Raw genomic sequence first — 13,836 nt, 5'->3', positions numbered from 1 at the left:
TCATATCCTGGGAAGGAAGTGTGTCATGGTCATAGTGGGTGTGACCCGGTTGCCTCTCTTGGTTTTGCCCGTCTTGCTGAGGCCAATGTACATGCCAGGGTAGGCAGCTGACTCATAGGCATTATAGTTGTTGGCCAGGAGATTCTCCTTGAACTTGCATTCATCCTGGTAGTGGCCCTGAGGAGAGGAAGAGGAGGATAACGTGAGTTGGACCATAGAAAACAGCCAGTTATCAAGTCACTAATAATCACTGTTTTAAGGTCTGGAATGTGTGAATTCTCTGTTTTTCTCTTTTTGGGGATTGGGTAGTGTTGGTAAGACAACATGTTATGCTGTCTTGTGATAGGGTGCTAGGTGGACCATCAACCATTTTTTAATTGACAAGAAACTGATATGTGTATTTAGGGTGGTACAGTGGTTAAAGGGGGGTTCCTGATTCGAACCTTAGGAGGAGGCTTGAACCCCCGGTGGGGGGGCCCTTCCCTGAGGAGTTTGCATGTCCTCCCAGTGTCAGGTACTCAGACTTTCTCCCACAGTCCAAAGACATGCAGGTTAGGTCAACTGGTGACTCTGAATTGGCCATAGGTATGAACGTAAATGGTTGATTTAATTTACTCTGTATCCATTAATTTCAGATTATTTGATCGGGAACAAGTTGAGAGAGACTAGATTGTGAGGGAGAAAGACAGTGTAGCTGCTCACTCGTTCACTTCAAAGAGCCGGTTCAAAGACGTGGCTCGTTCACGAACGTCACATCACTACAATCCAGATCACATGATGCAATAAATCAGCAATGCGGTTCGTCGTTGAACCGACTAAGCCAAAGAACCAGCTCTTACAAGTGAATGAGAAATCCCATCACTAATGTCAGCCCTGTGATAGTCTGGCGACCTGTCCAGGGTGTACCCCGACTCTTCCCCGATGTCAGCTGGGATAGGCTCCAGGTGTGGGAATAAATATCAGATGTTTTTGGGTTTTTTCCAGTGAAGACTGTCTTGTGTGTAGTGATCATGCGACATTTTCTGCTGATGTTGCCAGTTTCTTTAGTGTGTTTTACAGTTCTTGCCACCCAGTTTAATTGGACTTAAATAAAACCACAACAAAGCCCCCAGTGTTGTACTAGTTACTGAAAAATAGTAACTAGTTACCGTTACTAGTTACTTCATTAAAAAGTAACTTAGTAACTCCGTTACTTAAAGGCGCTGTATGTAAGAACGTGGCCAAAACGGTTACTGCACTCAAATTCAAAATACTGCCACGAGTCGTGTCCGCCCCCCCTCCCCTACAGATTCGAGGTTGCTGGACAGCGGCACGCTGGAGACTGATTTGTTTGCCCACGGGCGGCTGCCGTGGCAGGGCTGCGTCACCGTGTCCTTGATCTTTGGTTTTCCAGCAGACCGTTCGAGCAAGTCTGGCTTTTCTGCTGCTAACGCTGCTGCCAGGATACAGCTGTGGAGGAGCCGGCTGTTAATGCTATGTACCGGGACACTGCTAATGCTGCTTGCCGTGCTGCTGTAGCTCAGTCGTAACTGTAACTGATGCTGAGACTCTACTGACTGCGTGTAGACGGCGGTGGGTGGCGCAACAGGCCAAAACACAAATTCAAAACATAAACGTGATTTGCAGACTGTAAAAATGGTTTTTAAATGCAAATATTCTGGCTGTACTATTGTTGTCGGTGAGATCAGTATGTTATATGAACATTATTCCTTAGTCCCTGTGACATATTAGAAGGATTTTATAACTATTTGCTTTAGATTTCTTACATATAGCTCCTTTAAACCAAAAAGTAATGTGTTACTGAGAAAAGTAACTTTTTAGTTACTTAAGCGCTACCACTTAACGTAACGTAACAGCACTGTGGGGAGGCCAGCAGGTCTACAGTGATTTCACAGATGGTGAGAGACGTGTTTCATTAAGATGCTCTGGTAAGAATTGCTCATATACCTCTATCTGACTTGACTATCTTTTATTGTTTAGGGCTAAAATGTTTCAGTGAAAGGGAACTTCAGTTTATGAAGGAATACTGCATGGAGTAACTCACCGTTTGGTAACGGTAACTGAGTTACTGAATTTAAAAACTCGCGTGTTAGAGTATTAGTTACTGCCAAAACTAACGGCGTTACTGTAATGCGTTACTAATAACGCGTTACTGCCCAACACTGAAAGTCCGCCCCCCCCCCCAAAAAAGTGAATCTGACAGTTATATTGTATTGCTCCGAGTTAGGAAAACTGATGCCCAGCAACAAACCTCTGGGATCACATGGTTTTCCTGCAAAATTTTAAACAATTTTGGCACCTTCTGTCTCCCATATATTCTAAAATGACAGCAGAAATTGTCAGGAACAAACCATATCATATGAACTATGCCCTACTCACACTCATTTTTAAAACCTGACAAAGATCTGACACAATGCTCAAGTTACCGTTTAATATCATTAATAAATCGAGACATAAAAACGATAAGCAAAATGCTTACACTCAGAGTAGAATCTGTTGTCTCATCTTTATTACACCATGACCAAAGTGGCTTTAATAAAGGGTGACATTCCTCAGAAAACATACCACGTAACTATTTAATTTAGTACATTTCTACAAGACAGAATCAGAATACTGTTTGTTGATTTCAGGTCAGCTATTAACACAATCTCCCCCATGAAACCCAGCACCCTGGGTGTGAGTACCACACTCTGAGCTGGATATTGGACTTCCTCACAAACAGTCCCCAGTCAGTTCAGATTGGCAGTCACACCTCCTCCACTCGTGTTGAACACTTGAGCCCCCTAGGGCTGTGTGCTCAGCCCCCTCCTGTTCACACTGTACACCCACGACTGTACGTAAAGAACTGTTGTGACGTTTGCAGACAACAACATTATCAATCGGATTACAAACCATGAGGACAACCCACTGCTCAACCTCAGCAAAACCAAAGAACAGATTGTCCATGTAGAAAAAGGGAGGAAAAGACACACACCTCTGTCTTCATCTGTCAACAGAACTGAGGTGGAGCTGGTGAACAGTTGTAGGTTCCTGGAGCTAAATACTTAATTTTCACTCTTTAAAATAGGCTATTTGGTTTTTGAGTACATATATTGATCTGAGTGGATTGTTTTAAAACACACAGAGTTGCAACAAAATGCCTACTAGTCTATACAAGGACATGTTTGTGCTATTGTCTTTAGATCTGTTTTTAATATTACAGCAGTGTTTTGCAGCTACCATGACAAAAAATATTGGCATAGTTTCTTGTTAGAATGAGGTGTATTTGCATTTCTCCAATTTTCAGTGTTTTCATTTTCTTCCATCCATCCATCCATTTTCAACGGTTTATCCATGGTCGGATTGTGGGGGCAACAGGCTGAGCAAAGTATTCCAGATGTCCCGAGGTGTTCCCAGACCAGACGAGATATGTAATCCCTCCAGCATGTTCTGGGTCTGCCCTGGGGCTTCCTACCAGTTGGACGTGCCCAGAACACCTCTAACAGGAGGCGCCCAGGAGGCATCCTGATCAGATGCCGGAACCACCTCAACTGACCCCTTTTGATGCGAAGGAGCAGCGGCTCTACTCCGAGCTACCACCTGATGTCTGACCTCTTCACCCGATCTCTAAAGCTGAACCCAGCCATCCTACGGAGGAAACTCATTTCAGCTGCTTGCTCTTCCGGTCACTACCCAGAGCTCATGACCATAGTCGAGATGTAAATAGACCAGTAAACCCTCACTCATGAACAAGACATGAGATACTCAAACTTCTTTCCTTGGGGCAGTAACTCCCTCCCAACCTGGAGGGGGCAACCCACCGTTACCATGGCCTCAGACTTGGAGGTGCTGGCTCTCATCTCGTCTGCTTCACACTAAAACTTTTGTGTGTATTAACAATGAGAAAATGATTTCATGACATGAAAAACATATCATATAAACTTAGGCTGAGCTTAACATTTTTTTTCTTATGGTGGCAGTAATATGGTGTTGTAAGTTGGCATATTGCAGGTAGAAATGGTATAGAACACACAGGCACAGTGAGCTGGTTAGCTAAGGGGCATCAGGGCAAACACAACTTACCATACTACCCTGTCCTAGGGAGAACCATTCACCCTGTGAGTGCATCATGAGATCTACATGTGGTTAGATATCCTAACTACATGGAAAAATATCATCAGGGTCAGGAGCTGTCCAGGTTGTGTCACCCTCACTACGGATGCTTAATCTCCCCTTATAATACTACATGCTACTCTCAGGAAAAACTATCGGGCTTGGCAGGCTCCTTCACAAAGGTCTGAGAGCAGCTCCAGCCAAAGGTCAAACTAACTTCCTCCACCCCAACAGAACCACCTACCTCTGTGCATACAGGCCTGCTGTCAGATGAGCAACTGGATGACTAACTGTTGGATGACTAACTGGTGTTTAGATTATGGCTGAGTTAGCCGCAGTCAGCATTCAAAACAATTCTAACTGGAGCTGATCGGTCCAATGTTTGGGCGGTCGCTGCCACATAATACATTACACCTATGGCTTAAGGCCAGAGGAGAGTGACCTACAATTAACTGTGACGTGGGTAGCAGCGCACACAGTGAATTTACGTCATCTGGATATTAATAGCTACGTTGATAATCATCTTAGGTTTCAATTACTGAGCATTGCTTTTTAACACATTTATTAACCTCTATGTTATGATTCAATTCTTGTTTCATAAGTCACATACTCATTTCAAAGACCCCCCTAGGTTTGGGCCGAGCCCTGAATATTTATATCTGCCTCCGCCCCTGTATATATAGAATAAAGTAAAGTAAGATAATAATAAAAGTTATATATATATTTTTGCTGATGCTTTATGCTGATATATAACAACTTATTGGACTGATAACTGATACAGACATCGATATGTCCACTTTTTTACCTACCTAATTTTAGTGATCATCAAGTCTCTCTTATCGTGATGGTCCACCAGCAGACTGAGATATTACATAAAATATTTGTCAGTGTAAGTAATATTTATTTATTGTGCAAAATAAAAAAAAGCATGTTGGCCAGTTCTGATAGTTCATTTTAAAGCCAATATCTGTTGATGACATGCTGGTGTGATGACGTGATGACATTATCGTGCATCTCTAAAGTTAAATAATTTAGATTTTTCAGATTTTTTTCGATTTTTTTTCAGGCTCAAAAAGATGAGCTATTTTTGCCATGATTTCGCAGAGCAGGGACTCAAAGTGGACCCCATGAAGCTTGCAACAATCAGCAAGATGCCCTGTACTGAGGTCAGGCATCACAGCATCTCCTGGATCAACTACATGTGTTAAACATTCTAAATGTCAGTAAACATTAAGGTCACAGCATAGACATATGGAGTAGTGCAATGCTTTTGGCAAACTCAAAGCCACCTGCTACAGCACTCCCCCTTATGGCCGGTATACACTGTGCCATTTTGGGCTGTCCCAGACGAAAGATGGCCATCAGAGACGTGGCGATATCTTTGGTCGTGGCTCGAAAACAGTGGTCTTACGTCGCACTGCGAGACAGGTTCAAGGATGGCCGTTCTCAATGTCTTGCGACCAAAGATAACCTGAGATAAAATTCTGACAGTGTCAGTTATTTAGGATGACTATCTCACAGTGTTACAGCTGCTACGACCTACGTCTACTAGTCAACCAATAGAAATGCAGCACAAAATGACACAATGGTCACTGTGACACTGGCGCTAAACCCAAACAAATGATCGCTTGCCATGGAGGTAAAACAAACAAAAAGAAGTCTGTGGAACTCCCAGAAAGAGCAAACTTTGGTGGAGCTGTGGCAGCAGAAGCCTTGTTTATTTGATGTTTCCTCCAGCTGCTATCATGACCGCGAGAAAAAAGACGCTGCATGGAAGGAAATTGCAGAGGAACTGCAACTTCCAGGTGAGCAAGCTACCTATGGTGGCGCAGATGGATGACATATGCTGATGCAGTGCACGCTGATGACGCTGCATATTGACATACGTCGCAACCTGCGATTCAGTAGTAAACGGCCATCGTACAATCTGCACACATCAAACTTGACATCGTACCAAAGTGTATTAGATCCAGGTCTCACAGTGTGTCATGCAATGGTCTTATAAGATTGCTAAAATCGCACAGTGTATAGAGGGCATTACACATGTCAGCATGGAGATGATGTCATGTAATCTTCCACCAGTATTAACACACTGGTTATGGAAAACATCTATGTAAAAGTCCTAATGAGTTCTTACCGAACCATAGAGTTTCCCTTTGTCGCTCATGGCAACGAAGAGGCCACTTCTCACTCCAAACAGAGTCACCACTCCTCGCTCCACTGGGGAAATTTCTAGAAGGCCTGGGATGAAACATGGGAATGATCAGCAGCAGGTAGAGTCCATAAAAAATAAGGACAAACCAAATGGGACACAAATAATGCTCACTACTTGTGAAGGTAGTTACAGACTACTGGTTACCCTGTTAAAAATGTAATATATAATGTAACTATTTAAATGAATTCACCAGTGTAATGTAACTAATTACATCTGATTACCTTGATTACTAAGATTTGTACAGAAAAAGTGGGAAAGCCCATGACTAATGCCATGTTTATGTTTAACTCTGTACTCTGGATAAAGCCCATATACTACATCACTTTAGAAATGTTCATATGATGTATGAAATGTACAAATGTAACGTTTTCATGGTTTGCAGAAATGTACAATGCCAACAATTTATTCTAATCAGGTTATTATCTCTGCGCTGTTAATTATGTCATTGCTGTTGTGCAATTAAAACATGTAATATCAATGTCGGCTGATGAACCATCCATAACAAACACTGACATGCATATTTGTGATAAAAACATGAAATTGTACAAAGCTTATTTCCCCCAAAACATAAAAAAATAATGTTACAAAGTACTTAGTGGCTGTAAGTAATTTTATGTTTACCTTTGTTGTGTTGAATTTTGTTTTATCAGTCAGTCATGTTATAACTGAATTTGATGTATAACGTTATGCATTATGCCGTTACAGCACAATGGCGGCTTGTAGTAATACAGCTTGCTAACAATGGCTACATTATTAGCCCCACTCTGTACAGTAACTGTGAAGCCTCAGAGAGGATCAATTGCTGATTTATTTTACATCTCTTCGGGGACCGACGACGACACATTAAAATGACAGTTTAATTACATGGGAGAGAAACTGGTGTAACAAACTTCAACATGTCATTAGAATAATCCACAAAGAAAGTGATCTTTGCATCCGTCACTTTACCAACTCACGCAAAACATTCACTTCCATCTCATCAAATGTACCACACACACACACACACCCACACACACACACACACACACACACACACACACGTTTTTCCCTCCAAGCCCACTGACTTTCTCTGGCTTACTTGGTGAATCAAAAACTCCACAGACAACTCCTGAAATCACAGAAATCTCACACTGTTTATATCCTGTGAACTTATTGATGGTATCTGTAGTGATGGATCAAAGCTTTATGTGTTGGTATGAGTTTACTGGTCTTACTAAAGACAGCTTTCTCCCTACGGCTATAACGTGGGCTGGTGCAGCTGGAGACAGCTAGGAGCATGTAGTTAATAGAAGTCCTGGGATAGTTAGTTAGTTTAGACTGAAGGACAGAGCAGTAAGGTAGAAGTGATGGACATTTCGGTTCAGCTCAGCAATAATAGTTGGATTCTTTGGCTCCCAAGTGGCTCTTCATTTGATCACTTCATTCCATCACGTCTGGCTTTTATAATTCAGCCAAATTTTGACCAGTGATTAGTATGTGTGCATGTATGGTCATATTGATAAGAATGGGATTATGACATAATATGTGAACATCTGGGGTGGCAGTAGCTCAGTCCATAGGGACTTGGGTTGGGAACAGGTCGACGGTTCAAGTCCAGACCAAATTGGAAACGTGGACTGGCAGCTGAAGAGGTGCCAGTTTGCCTCCTGGGCAGTGCTGAAGCATCCTTAAGCAAGATGCTGAAGCCCCAACTGCTCAGGACACCTTTCCAAGGCAGCCCCCTCACTCTGACATCTCTCCATTTAATACATGTCCAGGTCCTGTTTGGACATGTGTGTGTATTTTGTGCTTATGTGTATATGACAACAGCTGAACTGCTCAACTGTTCAGAAATGTTATTCATTTCTTGACATTTTAACTTTCATATTACAAAAAATATATTTTGATAGAACATCATGTAAAGCAGGTTGTGATAGGTTCATTCAGTTAACGGAGTAAACCTTCAGAATCCAAAATCAAAATATTTACCATTAAACAGAACTTTAAGATTTTCTATGAATATATCATGTTTATGGTCAATCATCTGATCAAGTAAATAGAAAACCTGATGTTTCCTGTCACGCTTGGTGAGATCATGCAATCAGTGGAGGCTCTTGGCTCAAAAAACTGCAGCCGCCTTGATCCCTGGGAGATTATTAAACTGTTCTCATTCTCAGGTCATCAAATGCCAATGCTTTGTCACAGCTCTCGGCATCTCACAGCAACTCACAGGGCACCCTCTAGTGTATGCATGCACAGCTGTTACACATTGCAACACGGAGTTAATGTTGTGAAATGGTCGCCCTTAGGTTTAGGCAACAAAACTACTGTTAGGTTTAGAAAAAAGATCATGTTTAGGATTTAAAAAAAAGTACATTTGTTACATAACGTGGCATAAATACATTACATGAGTGAGTGCGTGACGATCGTACGTAAATTATATAATGTTCTGTTAAAACAATGAATTTTGGTTTCATATGGGACATGAACCAGGGTGTCCTGGGTGAAAGACTGGTTTTGTTTGACCCATCCACCTCCTCTCCTTTACACCCTATGTGGACTTACTTGGTTTTTATACATTAGTAGCCCTCAGAGTCAAATATTACTGTGTAAGGGTTTACAGTGGAGTCAATTAAAAGCTCAGTGTGTCTCATAAAAAAGCTAAAGGGTGCCCAGACTCCTGCACTGGGGCAGGCAACCAGCAAAAAGCTATGTGAAACGTAAAAAAAAAACTAAACAAACAAAAAATAACCTTTCTATATGTATATGTTTAAAAATGTACAGGTCCTGGTACGGCTAAAAATGAAAAAAAAAAAAAAGAATGAAAAAGAAAAAGAAAAAAAATTAGGGCAGCAGGTGACAACAAAAATATATGTTTTATTTTTGAGAATAAAACAAATGAAAAATATGCTGGTATATGTGTAATATTTTGACTGCTAAATCACTATTACCAATCCACAATTCCTTTAATTTTGAAAGTCAATGACACAAGTCGAACTTTTGACCCCGTCGTCACATTCATGACTGATGTGGAGGACTCCAGCAGTAAAACTTTGCAGCCTGAGGATGAGGTGGGAGCTTACGTTGAGTTCATGACACCCAAGGAGGACCTTTTTGAGGTTTTATGGTGCTGGAAGGAGCATGCTAAAATGTTTCCTAACCTGGCAGTGATTGCGTGGAATGTTTTCACCATCCTGGCATTGAGCAGCGAATGAATGAGACTTATCCTCCGCTGAATTTGTAATTCAAGAACGAAGAACCCAGCTTAATGTGAGTGACTGTAGCCTGTGTGTTTTTAATCACGAATGTGGGTTAGGTGGCAGGACTTTTTTTTTTATTAATAGGTGTGGGTTTTGACTTAAACATAATGACAGGTAACAGGTCAATTCTGGTACTGAGCTTTATCGGTATGGGTGGGTGCAGGTTTTCAAAAATGGACCTATGCTGGACTCTGAGGGTGCCTTTGGCGTTGACATCACACACTGAGTGGCGTGACAAAGTGTTCACCTCTGAAGAAGTGATTGGACTGTACCAGCATATAAACATATAAACTCTCTCACACACACACACAAACTTCATTGTATACTCAGTCATTATTACAACATCAAGTATACATTAAAGGTTGTTACTGCAAGCATCAGCCCTATCTTATGGTATAAGTAATATTTAGTATGAAGTAGTGTCACATAAACTAACAAGATATTATTGTACACACTTTGTATTTCATTGTTAAACAAAGCAGTTAAAATATTGAGAATTAATTAATTGCTGATGAAAAAGTAGCAATGACTTATTATTGTAACAATCAATACAGTGATTCCTGTATTGATTGTTACAATAATAAGTCATTGCTACTTTTTCATCAGCAATTAATTAATTGCTACTTTTTCATCAGCAATTAATTAATTGCTGATGAAAAAGTAGCAATGACTTATTATTGTAACAATCAATACAGGAATCACTGCTCCCAATGGTCCTAAGAGAACAAGTCACTCAAGTTGTACCCTAGAAATGACAAGGTTAAATGTGTACAGATAGCTGGTTATGACCAGTGCCACAATTATTTGCCTGCTTTACATGGATTTCAACAGTGAAAGGCAAAATTACTTACTGTATCTGTTTTCATTATGCACGCCTGTGATCTTCCCGTTTGGTAAGACCTGAATGTGGAAGCCAATGCCCACATTACAGTAAAGCCTTCTTAGTCTCTTTATCCCCAGCAGGTATTCTCCATCTCTAGCTGTCGCCTCTCTCTTGTCCCAGGAGCTGCCGCTGGACTGCAACAATGACCCGGGCCTGGCACTTTGTATGCTTTGTCTCTTACTGCTGATGACTGGGACAGGAGCAAAGGAGCTGTACAGGAGGATCCCATACAGCAGCAGAGGGAGCTTGGACCTTGATGATGACATCCTCTGTTCACCAGTCCCAGAAACCATAGAGATACAAAACTACTGCGTATTTCTAAGATCAGTTAAAAGTTCACTTAGTATGAACAAAATTGGTCATAAAATCTTTCCAGCTTCAGTCTCTCTGAGAATAACCATAAGGTTACCTTAACTTCTGCACTCTTCAAAACCCAGAGAAAAGTTTCAGTATGCATATTTAGACATCTCTACAGACCGAACCCATGAGGGGTCCAGTGTGCCAGTGATTCGTCTCCTGTGTCCTCCTCAGGTAGATCCAACAGAAAGACAGCAGACTTATATGTGCCCCATATTACATCACACACCACCTGCTGTCTTGTTTGTCTGTGAGTCACAGATGCTGTAGAAGCACACAAACTGAGAAATACATAAAACACATAGTGACAGAAAACAAAGACAAACACGCAAGTACACAGAAACAGAGAGGTAAATAAATAATAAAATAACGTACAGTAAAGGGCTGCTTCATTACCATCTATATCTATATCTTTAGCATATATCTGATGGACCACAGGAAACCTCAGTCATTACTGGGAAACCATTCTTTTTGCAGAAGTATCTGGGTATTTCAAAGTGTGCTAGAGCCGTATCACCAGTGTTTCAGGTCTTACAAGACAAAAAAAAAGGGGCAAACATACATCAAACACCATTTTAAATGTTGGTTAAAAAAACTGGTTCACAGTTGCTAGGTTGAAACAGGTCTTGCAAACTGTAATCATTCCCTCTGTCCATACTGTCCATTAAAAGATGCCCTTCTTACCCAGTGATGACAGCGTCAGCAGCATCATTCAGTCCAAGTCTCAGCCGAGTCAAGCAACTGACTTGTTTTTATAGTTTCATCTTCTTATTCATCTTGATGTTTTAAGTAACAACTCAGAACTTATGAGGCATAAACAGAAAAAAAAAGAAAGAAAAAATGACTCAGGCTGACAGTTCAGTCACTTATTTAATCAATATTAATATATATAAGAAACTGAAGTGATTAATAATTTGATTTGTGTTACATTTTTAATGATTAAAATAAGGGCACACATTTTAAAGAACTGAAACAATTCAGGCTGTGTGTGTTACAAATTTACATATTAATATCATCATTTAAACACTTACTTTTCTGGAAGTTTTACATTTTTCTTTGTTTAGATTAAAATGCTATTAATAGAAATAAAAACTCATAATTATACCATTCTTGTATGGTTCTAAGAAAACTCCGACCAATCATTGCACTCGGACTGAATGCAATGATCGGTCAGAGTTTTCTCCTGTCCTGTCTGTCTTCCCCATGTGGAGGCCTCTGACTGAGGTAACCACTTGTGTAACATCTGCTATGTCGAGCTAGCCCTGAGATGACCGTGGTTTCGCCTGGAGCTGTCCCGACGGGGAGACGCCTGTGCCCAGTGTCCTTCTGGCGAACGTGAATGGTAACATATCAGACTCTGGTGTAGAGCTAACGGGGCTAACACTAAATAGAGCAGATAGGGAGGCTGCATCATCTGGTAAGCTCCGTGGTGGCGGTCTGGCAATATACACAAACAAAGATAACTTTTATGAATTAAAGTCATAGAAGACTGCGTTTAAAGTGGAGCTTTAAGTTTGCATATAATGCTTGATAGCTGAATGAAAGGTAATACATCATATTTTAATTGTTATATTTTTTGAGTAAAATCTAAATCTGCTACGTATTAAGTCACCCAACAGGTCACTGTCAGGTCATTCTCGGAACCCATCGGCTGTATTTGGCGTCTGACATCCGGCAGACGGTGATACAGCCTCTGGGGGCAGACCCTCGATTTTTTGGCATTTCGGTTTGATTTGGGCGGAGGAGGCGAATTTCCGTTTCCGGCTTCCGTTTATATGTAAGTAAATATGCTGAACCATTGCGATGGATTCAGAGTTTGCAGTGACGCCAATTATGTTCCGCCTCGTTAGTTCACCGCACGGACCGTTTAACCTGGCAACAACTGCAGTCGGCTCAAACGTGATTGGTCAATATCACGCGGACTACAAACAGCCTACAACCGGAAACCAGGGCTCTTCCGCTCTTCTTCTGGAGGCAAGATCTCCGGGGTTTGCCTACAGACTCTACATACACTGAATGTAGAGTCTGTATGTAGAGACTACTGTCAGGTAAATGTGATGGTAGACCTACAATGTTTTTTCTCTGGAGTAGAAGTACAAGTAAGTGTCATGATCCTGGGTTTTTGTTTATATTCTGTTATTCTTTGTTTTGGAGTTTTCTGTTTACATTGGTTGTTTAACCAACGTTGTAGGTTAATCTAACCTAACCTAACCTTGTTTCATGTTATTCATTCACGTTTAATCTGCTTCCTGTTTTATTTTATAGATTCTTTCCTCATGTGTCATGTCTAATTTTACTTCCTGTCTCTGTGTTTTCCCACCTGTTTTCTGTCACACCTGCCTCGTTAGTCCTTCCCTGTTCCCAGAGTCTTCCCTTCCCACCTGTTCTGTATTAGTCTTTATGCTCCATACCCTTGTTGTTAGCCAAATTTCATTTCCCTCCTTTTGCCCATGTCCTCCTAGTCCAGCTGTCTCATTCTTGTGATTAGTTTTCTGTGTAGATGTACCTGCGTGTTTCCCTTTGTTCTTTGTCAGTTCATCCTGTGTTTATTCCCGTGTTGATTCCTGTGCTCACCCCCATGTTCTTGGTGTCATTCCCTGCTCCATTTCCTGTCTGGTGTTCTGTTTGAATTTTGGATTTGAGTTCATCGTATTATTATCCCGGTTGGTTTTCAGTTTAGTTTTGGTTCCGTTTTTATTTGGACTTATAGTTACCTGCTGGGTCGCAGCAACCTCAAGTCTCTGCTCCTGCTGAGATGCAGCAGCCTTAAGTCCTTGTTCCTTAGATGCAGCATCAACACTTATGTTTATAAAATCAAGGCATTTATTGGAATAAAGTGACCGTATTTGTATGACTGTCTGCGTATATGTAAATGTGGCGTGGCAGCCCCGACATACAGACAGCAGGAGGAAAGGCTGCTGCAGCTACGGTCGTTAATAACTTAGCGCTGCTGCTTGTTTCCTACTGGTGAGATAAAGGGATTTAAGCTTCACACAAAAGCATATATTAAAAGATCACCTCGAATTTTGCAAATCGATATAGAGTCATTC

The 13,836-nt window shown here is 41.2% G+C and overlaps 1 protein-coding gene across 1 annotated transcript; it reads right to left on the bottom strand.

The window, feature by feature from the left end:
- LOC117260810 (fibroblast growth factor 4-like) lies at window positions 1–10,695 on the bottom strand. Its single transcript, XM_033632915.2, has 3 exons — window positions 10,398–10,695; window positions 6,230–6,333; window positions 1–177 (listed from the first exon to the last, which is right to left on the bottom strand). Exons 1-3 carry the CDS (start codon window positions 10,693–10,695, stop codon window positions 1–3), a joined length of 579 nt encoding a protein of 192 aa, XP_033488806.2.
- Between the last annotated feature and the right edge of the window lie 3,141 nt (window positions 10,696–13,836).

Source organism: Epinephelus lanceolatus, chromosome 7, assembly GCF_041903045.1.
Source record: "Epinephelus lanceolatus isolate andai-2023 chromosome 7, ASM4190304v1, whole genome shotgun sequence".
In the NCBI taxonomy this organism is placed as follows: domain Eukaryota; kingdom Metazoa; phylum Chordata; class Actinopteri; order Perciformes; family Serranidae; genus Epinephelus; species Epinephelus lanceolatus.
Note: the sequence above shows the minus strand (reverse complement) of the source record. Positions and strands in the feature narration are given on the sequence as shown.